The sequence below is a fragment of the Bos mutus genome, chromosome 27 (genome assembly GCF_027580195.1).
Source record: "Bos mutus isolate GX-2022 chromosome 27, NWIPB_WYAK_1.1, whole genome shotgun sequence".
NCBI classification, from domain to species: Eukaryota; Metazoa; Chordata; class Mammalia; order Artiodactyla; family Bovidae; genus Bos; species Bos mutus.
Genome location: NC_091643.1, coordinates 43,111,166 through 43,123,267, shown reverse-complemented (window position 1 = coordinate 43,123,267; position 12,102 = coordinate 43,111,166). Strand labels below are relative to the sequence as shown.

General features: G+C 50.7%; 1 protein-coding gene across 1 annotated transcript in view; it reads left to right on the top strand.

Annotated features, from left to right (window-relative positions):
- Positions 1 to 12,102, top strand: part of DLGAP2 (DLG associated protein 2) — a gene marked incomplete at its 5' end in the record, with an annotated part of 452,741 nt that overhangs the window by 435,887 nt on the left and 4,752 nt on the right. Inside the window, one exon of the mRNA XM_070364120.1 lies at positions 5,099 to 5,190. Coding sequence (XP_070220221.1) covers positions 5,099 to 5,190 — 92 coding nt within the window. The remainder of the gene's footprint in view (positions 1 to 5,098; positions 5,191 to 12,102) is intronic.

Here is a 12,102-nt window from a genome sequence, read left to right as displayed (position 1 = left end):
CTTCAGTCGTGTCCGACTCTGTGCGACCCCATAGACAGCAGCCCACCAGGCTCCCCCGTCCCTGGGATTCTCCAGGCAAGAATACTGGAGTGGGTTGCCATTTCCTTTTCCAATGCAGGAAAGTGAAAAGTGAAAGTGAAGACACTCAGTCGTATCCAACTCTTAGCGACCCCATGGACTGCAGCCTACCAGGCTCCTCCGTCCATGGGATTTTCCAGGCAAGAGTACTGGAGTGGGGTGCCATTGCCTTCTCCAAAAACATCATGAGAACCATTAAATACTGGTATAAGTTAAGTCATGTTAAAGCAGCTTAATACATAAACAGATACTCTGCAGGGATTGTAAACCACCACTACACGAGTGGTTTGCGGTTTTATGCCACTTAACCAAATGGGTAAGTGGCATAAAGTAAAAGCAAAAAAAATAAAAATAAAAAAGGTATGTTTTCTGAAATGGAAGTTTCCAGAGCCACAAAGATCTTACTCAGCAGGTTTGTAAAAAGATGGATGGCCTGGGGAACTGAGCGGTGGGTCTTTGGAGAGGTGCTGGGCTGCTCTGTTGCCCCCAAACAACTCTGCCCCAGAGCTGCTGATCTGAAGACCCCCCGGCCAGACACACAGCACCAGGAGACATCATTATCTGGGGGTCCCCCATCCTCAGTCGAACACGTCATTGCCAGAGCTGGGGTTCGATGCTCGCGGCGGGTCTCCCAGACCTCCTTCCCTGGAGGTGCCACGCTCTCTGGGTGTGGAGGTGTCCGGCTCAGGCAGAGTGCCGTTGGCAGTAATCACAGTGACCCGGGGGACTCGGGGACCAAGGCGGATGAGGAGGACGGGCCACAGGGAGACTGCCCTGAGCCTGCAGTTTGCCCGGAAGTCCACACACTGAAGGCCAGAATCGGGGACGGCTCTGAGCACCGCCGCTTCCGCCGGGGACCCCGCCCAGTCACCCTGCAAGCCCAAGGCTGCCACCTCTGACAGCTGAGGGTGTGGTCAGCGCATGGGCCACCCCAGCCACCAGCGCCACGGCAAACCGAGCCTGAGAGGAAGCGTGTGCTCGAGAAACAGGAAGGTGACAAAGCCTGAGGCTTCACCGGGGGTTTGTGAACGCACGCATCCCCACGCCTGGGTCAGGAGGGAATCCAAAATCCGCCTGGTCATGGATCTCCAAGTGACCACCTCAAACTGTGTGCAAATTCTAGAAAACCCCACCTTGAATTTCAAAAGAATAGTGTCAGTGTTGCCCTGGCACTTCATAGTAAATTTAGGTGGAGTTGGAAATTGTAGAACAGGAGTGAAAAATAAATTAAAGGAGCAAGTCAGTTAATCAAATTTCTCTGTACATCAAAGGCCTGGGTTGTCTCAGGTTCTTTGTAAATTTCCATTCTGATGAGCATGAGCCCTTATCTGTAGCTCTTGAAAGAAAGTGGCTAAACTATGACAGAATTAGAGAAGGATAGTAGAAAAGAATAAATTGAATTTTCGCCTCAAATTCTTTGCAATTATGGGAAGCTATTATTTACATTATAGGTATCAGATAGAGCCATCCACATTGATGAGCACAAATCGCCTGCCATTAGTCATCAGGCCATTAGCTACACTCTGACATTCCTTACCTCTCTCAAGCAATAATCAGTGTATACCCTTTATAATAAGTCTCCACCCAGACATCACCCCCATCCACATTGTGCTGAAGTTTATTAACTGAAGTATTGTATATTAATACTTCCATTGAGGTGCATTTTAAGAAGGATGTGAAAAATGGGGACTTAAAGTCCAGCGTCACAGACGCTGAGGACGTCACACCTCACAGACGACCCCACTGTTGAGTTCCTCGTGCTGTTCATCTTTCCTATGAACCTGTGGAGTAAGATGTGTGTGACTCTGGAAACTTTTATTTCAGAAAGCACACTGTTTTGGGGAGTTTCTTTTTGTTTGTTTTACTTTGTGCCACTTACAGTGCCATTTGGTTTAACTGATTGACTTTTTAATTACCACTTCAGGAAGCATAGCGTCAGTGAAAAAAAAAATGCATTTATATGTGAGTCACTTCTATATATTCCTACAGTGACCATTTGGTTAAAACAAGTCTCTTTAAAGGTTTTCGTCAGTCCTGCAAGTTACAAGGGTTTACAAGTGGAAATCAAACATGTTCAGTTTGGGGACCGAAGTGTGAACCAGGTGGGAAGTATTTTCAGCCCTTCCAGGCTGTGCTCCAGCCCCTCTGCCTTCCTGCCCTGTGTCCCCTCCACTGCCCAGAGATGGGGGAGGTGAGCAGGCCAGGGGGTCAGGGGCCAAGGCCCCCTGCAGCCGGCGTCAGGACGCTGACAAGACCGCTTTCTGTTTTGTTTAAGTCTGAAAGGATGTCGCGGTATTATCTAGTGAACTCACTGGTATTAAAAGTTACAGTTTTAACTCTTCACATTTTAGAAGCAACTGAGAATTGGGTGATATTAGACTCTGGTACTCTTGCCTGGAAAATCCCATGGATGGAGGAGTCTGGAAGGCTGCAATCCATGGGGTCGCTGAGGGTCGGACACGACTTTGCGACTTCACTTTCACTTTTCACTTTAATGCAGGAAATGGCAACCCACTCCAGTGTTCTCGCCTGGAGAATCCCAGGGACGGGGGAGCCGGGTGGGCTGCCGTCTATGGGGTCGCACAGAGTCGGACATGACTGAAGTGACTTAGCAGCAGCAGCAGCAGGGAAGTATTGGTTTCTTAGGAAGGGCTGTGGCTCTGTGGTTGTGCAGGGTGCTTGGTGAGCGAGGTGCTGACTACAGCTCATCTCCAAGAGGGTCAGAAAGACACACACACATAGATGGTGATTCCAAGTGATGGAGCAGAGGTGCTGGTGGTACTTTGTTTCAAGTTCTCTGTGTGTGCAAGTCGTCACAATCAAGCTTTGGGGAACAGCAATCCGGACAAGTCAGAAAATGCAGGCAAACTCAGGAGCGTTTCAGGCCGTTAACCCGCTCCCCGACCCCAGGAGAACACCACGCGATGAACACGCTGTCCGGGGCCAGGTGCTCACCCTGTAAGCACTGTGGTGCCCTGGGCCTTCTGTTCCATGGCTGCTTTCTGTCCCAGTAGGACGCATCCTCGGCACCCCTCACAGACACGTTTGATTTCGAGGACTCCGGTTGCAGTTCATGGCGCTTGGCCGCCTGTGCACCGAGGCCCCCGCTGTGTCCGTGAGCCCCACCCCCTGGGGGAGGCCAGGAACTGGGGTCTCAGTGGCTTGTGGCCCAGGAGTCAGAGTCCTTGTGGCCGGTTTCTAGCTTGCCCTGAATGAGTCTCAACTCATTATTTTGGAGGCTGCCTATCAAAATTAGCAGTGTTTGGGGAAACTGGGGAGAAAGCTAGAGAAACTGAGTTTACCTCTCTGGACGTGGGCTACACCCCTGTGGAAATGCCAGGTCTCGGGCCCCACGCCTCACCCCCTGAATCTGCCCATAGCCAGACCCCTGCCAAGGGACCCACGTGCTGAAGAGCCCTCTGGGCTCTTCTCCAGACTGAGCCACAAGTCAACAGTCCACAAGTACTGAAACACCCTGTTGGAGGTGACAGTTCAGTGTCCGCTTCATGCCAGACGAGCTCCAGGCTAAGACCTTTGCCTCAGAAGGCTCCCCTCTTCCCCGGGCTGGAGACAAGCTGGACCCACGTGTGACGTCAGGGGCTCTGTGTAGCTGGTTGTTATCTGTGCTGTGCAGGTCTTGAAGGGGACTCAAGAGAGGACACATTTGCCCTCAGAGGGGAGTAGCTGGGGGTGGGCGCTTAGACCGAACCCCAGAGACAAGGGCCCAGACACAGAGGCCAGAAGCGTTGGCCTCCAGATTCCTAAGTGCCTCTGAGAATCATGGGAGTTCAGGTCTCCCAAAGCTGTTATTTCTGAAATGATGATGTTCACACAGGCCAGGATTGGGACAGAATGATGGGATGTGAGGAGGCACTTGCAGGAAGTGGGCGGGGGGTTTCCCAAAATTTTCATGCCGGAAATCTTTCTTTTGCCCAGTTCGAATCCCTAAGTCATCACAACTATCCAGTAAGTGGTTAAATCCTTTCCACTGACAAAGCTGTATTACTTACTTTTTTAAAGCACCCTTTGATTAATTACTTTTAAAAAGTAAGTAATACAGCTTTGTCAGTGGAAAGGATTTAACCACTTACTGGATAGTTGTGATGACTTAGGGATTCGAACTGGGCAAAAGAAAGATTTCCAGCATATTAATAATGGACTTCCCTGGTGGCTCAGACAGTAAAGCGTCTGTGTACAATGCGGGAGACCTGGGTTCAATCCCTGGGTCGGAAGATTCCCTGGAGAAGGAAATGGCAACCGACTACAGTACTCTTGCCTGGAAAATCCCATGGACAGAGGAGCTTGGTGCAGGCTACTGTCCACGGGGTAGCAAAGAGTCGGGCAGGACTGAGCGACTTCACTTTCACTTTCACTTTGATTAATTAAGATCTTACAACTTGAGATCGTTCGTAGATTAAACTGACCCTCGCTGCTCCTGACGGCCCTGATGAGCTGGCCCCCAGGTGCCTGAGGCAGGATGTCCTCACGCACCCTTCCTGATGTGAGGGGCCAGGGTCCCTGCCACCCAACTGACCCCCGGAGGGCTGGGTGGGCTAGAGGACCTTTCAAAGGTAAATTTGCCCCCACACTGAGGTGTCCCAATAGTCGGTATTTGGTCATCTTTGAATTTCTTTCATGGATCAGGATGGACCAGATGGAAAGAGGGCTCAATGGTGGCCATTCCACACAGTAAGCTCAAAAATTTCACCTCTGGTGACCGAGGATAACGGCGTCCCAGGTGACTCAGTGGTAAAGAACCCACCTGCCAATGCAGGAGACAAGGGTTTGATCCCTGAGTAGGGAAGATAGATCCCCTGGAGGACAGCATGGCGACCCCCTCCAGTGTTCTTGCCTGGAGAATCCCACAGACAGAGGCACCTGGGGGGCACAGTCCGTGGGGCCGCAGTCGGACACGACCACACACATTCGAGGACATGGAGCCACAGCGGGAAGCCCGCCTAGCGTGGCACCCCTCTCCTGGTCCCCGCCAACCCACCCACAACCCTGTGTGTGTCCACAGTCCTTGGCAAGATCCGGAGCGCCGTGGGGAGCGCCCAGCTGCTGATGTCCCAGAAGTTCCAGCAGTTTTACTGGCTCTGCCAGCAGAACATGGTGAGTGCCCCCTCAAGACCCTTGGGCACAGGTCAGCAGGCCAGGCGACCGCTCTCTCTGCCCTCACCTCTGCCCTGTCTGCTGTGAAGGACCACTCTGGGAGCGTGGCCTGGTGAAACATGGGGACGGGCACAGCTCCAGGGGCCAAAGCAGAGAGGCCTCGGCTGTGGGCAAGGGAGGAGCGTGGTGGGCAGAGGGCGGCGGGCACCCAGCCGCGAGAGTGTTCTTGGCCACTGGCCTGCCCCTGGGGACCCTGGGCAGGGGGACAGGTGTGCATCGTGTCATGGGGATGTCACAGTGAAGGCAGCACCAGGAGGTGGCTCCAGTAGAAACACGTGAGCAACCACAATGAGAGAGACCGGCAGGGGGTTCCAGGAGCAGTCCCGGCTTTGTGTTACAGTCAGGAGTGAACACTAAACTTGGTTCTGATCTTCCTGAAAATCAAAGGGAATATATATATACATTATATAGGAGAAGGCAATGGCAACCCACTCCAGTACTCTTGCCTGGAAAATCCCGTGGACAGAGAAGCCTGGTAGGCTGCAGTCCACGGGGTCGCACAGAGTCAGACATGACTGAAGCGACTTAGCAGTAGCAGCAGCAGCATACACACATATATATTCTAACATGAATACTTACATATATAAATATTCAGTTCAGTTCAGTTCAGTCGCTCAGTCGTGTCGACTCTTTGTGACCCCATGAATCGCAGCATGCCAGGCCTCCCTGTCCATCACCAACTCCCAGAGTTCACTCAGGCTCATGTCCATCGAGTCAGTGATGCCATCCAGCCATCTCATCCTCTGTCGTCCCCTTCTCCTCCTGCCCCCAATCCCTCCCAGCATCAGGGTCTTTTCCAATGAGTCAGCTCTTCACATGAGGTGGCCAAAGTATCAGAGTTTCAGCCTCAGCATCATTCCTTCCAATGAACACCCAGGACTGATCTCCTTAGGATGGACTGGTTGGATCTCCTTGCAGTCCAAGGGACTCTCAAGAGTCTTCTCCAACACCACAGTTCAAAAACATCAATTCTTTGACGCTCAGCTTTCTTCACATTCCAACTTTCACATCCATACACGACCACTGGAAAAACCATAGCCTTAACTAGACAGACCTTTGTTGGCAAAGTAATGTCTCTGCTTTTGAATATGCTATCTAGGTTGGTCGTAACTTTCCTTCCAAGGAGTAAGCGTCTTTTAATTTCATGGCTGCAGTCACCATCTGCAGTGATTTTGGAGCCCAAAAAAATAAAGTCTGACTCTGTTTCCACTGTTTCCCATCTATTTCCCATGAAGTGATGAGACCAGCTGCCATGATCTTCGTTTTCTGAATGTTGAGCTTTAAGCCAACTTTTTCACTCTCCTCTTTCACTTTCATCAGAGGTTTTTTAGTTCCTCTTCACTTTCTACCATAAGGGTGGTGTCATCTGCATATCTGAGGTTATTGATATTTCTGCCGGCAATCTTGATTCCAGCTTGTGCTTCTTCTAGCCCAGCATTTCTCATGATGTACTCTGTGTATAAGTTAAATAAGCAGGGTGACAATATACAGCCTTGATGTACTCCTTTTCCTATTTGCAACCAGTCTGTTGTTCCATGTCCAGTTCTAACTGTGGCTTCCTGACCTGCATATAGGTTTCTTAAGAGGCAGGTCAGGTGGTCTGGTATTCCCATCTCTTGAAGAATTTTCCACAGTTTATTGTGATCCACACAGTCAAAGGCTTTGGCATAGTCAATAAAGCAGAGATAGATGTTTTTCTGAAACTCTCTTGCTTTTTCCATCATCCAGCAGATGTTGGCAATTTGATCTCTGGTTCCTCTGCCTTTTCTAAAACCAGCTTGAACATCTGGAAGTTCACATTTCACGTATTGCTAAAGCCTGGCTTGGAGAATTTTGAGCATGACTTTACTAGCGTGTGAGATGAGTGCAATTGTGCGGTAGTTTGAGCATTCTTTGGCATTGCCTTTCTTTGGGATTGGAATGAAAACTGACCTTTTCCAGTCCTATGGCCACTCCTGAGTTTTCCAAATTTGCTGGCATATTGAATGCAGCACTTTCACAGCATCATCTTTCAGGATTTGAAATAGCTCAACTGGAATTCCATCACCTCCACTAGCTTTGTTCATAGTGACGCTTTCTTAAGACCCACTTGACTTCACATTCCAGGATGTCTGGCTCTCGGTGAGTGATCACACCATCGTGGTTATCTGGGTCATGAAGATCTTTTTTGTACAGTTCTTCTGTGTATTCTTGCCACCTCTTCTTAATATCTTCTGCTTCTGTTAGGTCCATACCATTTCTGTCCTTTATTGAGCCCATCTTTGCATGAAATGTTCCCTTGGTATCTCTAATTTTCTTAAAGAGATCCCTAGCCTTTCCCATTCTGTTGTTTTCCTCTATTTCTTTGCATTGATTGCTGAGGAAGGCTTTCTTATCTCTCCTTGCTATTCTTTGGAACTCTGCATTCAGATGCTTATATCTTTCCTTTTCTCCTTTGCTTTTTGCTTCTCTTATTTTCACAGCTATTTGTAAGGCCTCCCCAGACAGCCATTTTGCTTTTTTGCATTTCTTTTCCATGGGGATGGTCTTGATCCCTGTCTCCTGTACAATGTCACGAACCTCCATCCATAGTTCATCAGGCACTCTGTCTATCAATAAATATAAATATGTATCATAACACACATACTTTTCCTTATCTGACCAAAGAAAGTACTCACCGATATTATTTTGGAGAAACAATAATTATTTGGAGAAAGTCATTGAAGAGTAACAGCTCAATGGTATTCACACTACTTTACAACCTCTTTTATGTATTTTTATTTATAATCCATACACTGACCTCTTTCAGACCAGACATTTTCATTAACACACAAGCAGCAGTTCACGGTGCCTCGGTCTTGTTTTGCTCGGTTCTTAAGTTCACAAGGAGGCCTGTGAGTTTGCAGCATGTTCTTCCACACGAAGGCAGCCTAGCACGTCAGAGTTGCCAATTCATCCCTTTTCATCAGGATCATTAAAAAGAATGTTTTCTCCAATATTTTCCATTAATCCCATTCAAGTGCATCATGAGATTTAAAGCGTTAGCACCTGGTCGCCTATGCCGTGAAGTTACAATCAACATTTAAGAGCGGGGAATAGGCAGGCTTCAGTTCAGTTCAGTCGCTCAGTCGTGTCCGACTCTTTGTGACCCCATGAATAGCAGCACGCCAGGCCTCCCTGTCCATCACCAACTCCCGGAGTTCACTCAGACTCACGTCCATCCAGTCAGTGATGCCATCCAGCCATCTCATCCCCCGTCGTCCCCTTCTCCTCCTGCCCCCAATCCCTCCCAGCATCAGAGTCTTTTCCAATGAGTCAACTCTTTGCATGAGGTGGCCAAAGTACTGGAGTTTCAGCTTTAGCATCATTCCTTCCAAAGAAATCCCAGGGCTGATCTCCTTCAGAATGGACTGGTTGGATCTCCTTGCAGTCCAAGGGACTCTCAAGAGTCTTCTCCAACACCACGGTTCAAAAGCATCGATAGGCAGGCTTAGGGTCCCTCAAATGAACATGCAGTTGTAGAAACACTCTGCTCTCCCATCCCCCAGGCGTGTCCTGCCCCCAGCCCCACCCGCACCCCATCGCTATCTCTGAGGACTGACTGAGGCCACCAGGGGGCGTGGTCCCTGTTCCGCTGAGCCGATGGGAGGGTTGTTCACGTCTTCAGGAACCTCCATGTAGCATAGTAACAGTCTTCCAGCTGTGAGCAATGCACGTCTTCTCTGCCAGATATAGCTGGTACTAGACCTGAGAATTATCCAGTGTCACATCCTTGACACCTCTTACACACGTCAGATTGCACTTTGTGTTGGCCACAGGAGGTCTGGCATGACCACTTCCTTTTCGTGTGCCCTCCATTGGACCAAAAGCCCCGGAGCACTTGGAGGAGGTTGCTGGGCTCTGGGCAGACCGTCAGCAGAGGGGCTGAAAGTGCCGGCAGGGCCCTGCTCGTCAAAACCACACTGTCCTCCTTGGCAGCTCTAGTTCTAAGTCAAAGAAATGGCCCCAGGGAGTGAGTCACACCCACTGGCTGTTGAGGATGGACTCTGGGAAGGGCCTGCCCTTGACACTAGCGGGTGGACCCCTGTGGCCCTAGGGCCAGCGGCTCAGCACCCTCAGAGCTGGGAGAGATGGAGTCACACACAGACCGCTGATCTAACGCTGCACTTGAATGAGACCATGGTTTCTCCTCAGCCCTTCTCAGGACACACAGCTCCAGGAGAATGTTCTAGAACACAAAGCATCTGAGCCCACATCCCAGGACCTCCCATGCTGGGGCCAGATAGCACCCTGGGGCCCTGCGTGCAGTCAACAGGGATGAACAGCTCTGTGCACTTGCTGGGGGAGGAGACTGGCCTGGCCCACCTTGATGTGACAGACGAGGCTTACAAACAGACCAGGGCGTGTGAGTGTCCAGGGACACAGACATAGCCACACCTCCCAGAAAGGAGTAGAGGACACAGAGCAAGGCCCTGACCGTGCTGGGGTCTACCATGACCATGGCCTCTGCCCCCCAGTGCCCAGAGCGGAGGCCCAGTGACCCCAGAGTTCACTCTTGGGCGACGTGATCCTCAGACACATGCAGGCCCTTCACACCTGCCCCTGTTGGGGGTGGGGAGGGGAGGAGGGGTCGCTGTGCCGGCTTCATCCTCCAGGAGGAGGACACGCGGCTCAGGACCCACTGTCGGGGAGGAGCACCCTGCCAGCCCCAGACGTCCAGGGAGCCCCTGTTGGTCCCCCCAAACCCCATCACCTGCAAGGCACAGCTCAGAGCAAGGCCTTCACTGTTTTCCTTCACAAGCAGCAGCTGAGCTCAAACTCAGGCAAGTGCATGACAACCCAGGTCTGGCGACCTGACGAACCCTCCCACACCTGACCCTGACATGACCCTGACCCGTCCCTGAGCTTGAGCCTGACCCTGTATCTGACCCTGACCCTGACCCTGCACCTCGCTCTGACCCTGTACATGACCTCATCCAACCCTGAACCTGTGTGTGACCCTGCACCTGCCCATCAGGCTCTTCGGTCTGCACATCAGGTCGCCCCCTGGTGGCTCAGTGGAGAATGGTCCTCACACAGTAAACAGCCGCAGGGGTTGCAATTCTCACTCAGAGTGGAAAATGAAGGCTTTGTGTGCAAGTGGCTCAGACGGCGATTCTGACCCCCTCCCAGCAGTTCAGCACAGCTGCCATCCGGTCACATCAGGCAGGATGGACAGGGCCCAGAGAGTGGCCTAGTGGGTGTGGGCACGGAACCGGGACTAGACATCTGTGTCCTCCAGCATTCACACGTCGAGTCCTGGCCCGGTGAGGGTGACAGGAGGGGACTGTGGGGGGAAAGCTCACGAGGGTGGGGCTCCGTGAATGGATCAGTGCCCTGATGAGCACCTGCAGGAGCAAACGCGTCTTGGGGCCACATCCACCCTTGGCTGCCCGTGCACCACTCGGTGGCGTCAGCTGTCCTCCCAGGGCAGGAACCTGACCTGCCAAGCCCTCCCTCCAAGCCAGGGCAACGGCATCCATGGTGCACACGTAGGGTGTCTCTGACCTTCAGAAGCAGGGCTGAGACCCCTCAGAGGACAGAAGGAAACGGGCCCCACCTCCCCAGTGCCCCCCACCACCAGCACCACCACAGACCCTGCCCAGGAACCCCACAGGCGCCCAGAACCAGAGGGCCTCAGCTGCCAGAACTGTCCAGGCATCAAAACCTTAACAGGCGCCATCGTCCCCAGGTTCCATTTTCTCCCAGTTGTGTTGAGATACAATGAACATGCAGCACTGGATAAGTGTAGGGGGTGCAGCACCGTGATCTGACTGGTATCATGAAATGATTGTCACCATAATCTTAGAGAACATCCATCACGTCTTGTGGGTACACAAAGAGGTAGAAAAATGTAACTTTCCTTGTGATGAGAGCCTTCAGGATTTATTGTCTTAACAGCTTTCATATTAGGAACAGCAGTGCAGACTGCATTTATCGTGCTGTACCTCACATTCTTAGTATTGGTGTATCCTGTTGTTGGAAGTTCGTACCTTTGGCCACCTTCATCGCGTTCCCCCTCCTCCCACCCCATGCCTCCCTCTAATTAACCACAAATCTGGTCCCTTTTTCTATGAGTTTGCTTCTTTATTTTTTGAAATGCAGCACCATGTTAGTTCCCGATGCACAGCATAGTGATTTGATGTTTCAAACTGATCAACACGATAAGTCTAGTTACAATATGTCACCATACAAAGAGGCTGCACAATTATTCCTGGATTCCCACACTGTAAGTTTCATTCCCATGACTCTCTTATTTTGCAGCTGGCAGTCCGTACCTCCTTATCTCCCGAACTTATTTCTTAGCCCCATCCCCAGTTCCCTCTGCAAACACGTTTGTTCTCTGTATCTATGACTCTGTTTCCATCTTGTTATGTTTGTTCATTTGTTTTGATTTTTATATTTCACAACATACAAGTGAAGTCATACAGCATTTTTCTTTTTCTGTTTGACTTACATGTTATCGCAGATTTCAAGATTTCATTCTTTGTTACACTGGAGTAGTATTTCAGTATATATATGCATGACATCCTCTCTGCTGAAGGACACTTCGGCTGCTTCCATGTCTCGGCTATTGTAAATACTTTTGCAGTGAATGTGGGGGTGCGTGTGTCTTTTTGAATTAGTGTTTCATTTCTTTGGATAATACCCAGCAGTGCACCGCTGGGTTGTGTGCTAGCTGCATGTTGAATTTGTGAGGATACTCCATACTGTTTTCCATAGTGGCTGCACCAGTCTGTGTTCCCACCAGCAGCACACAAGGGCTCCCTTCTCTCTGCATCCTCAAAAGCTTGTTACTTCCTGTCTGATGATGGCCACTGGGACAGGTGCAAG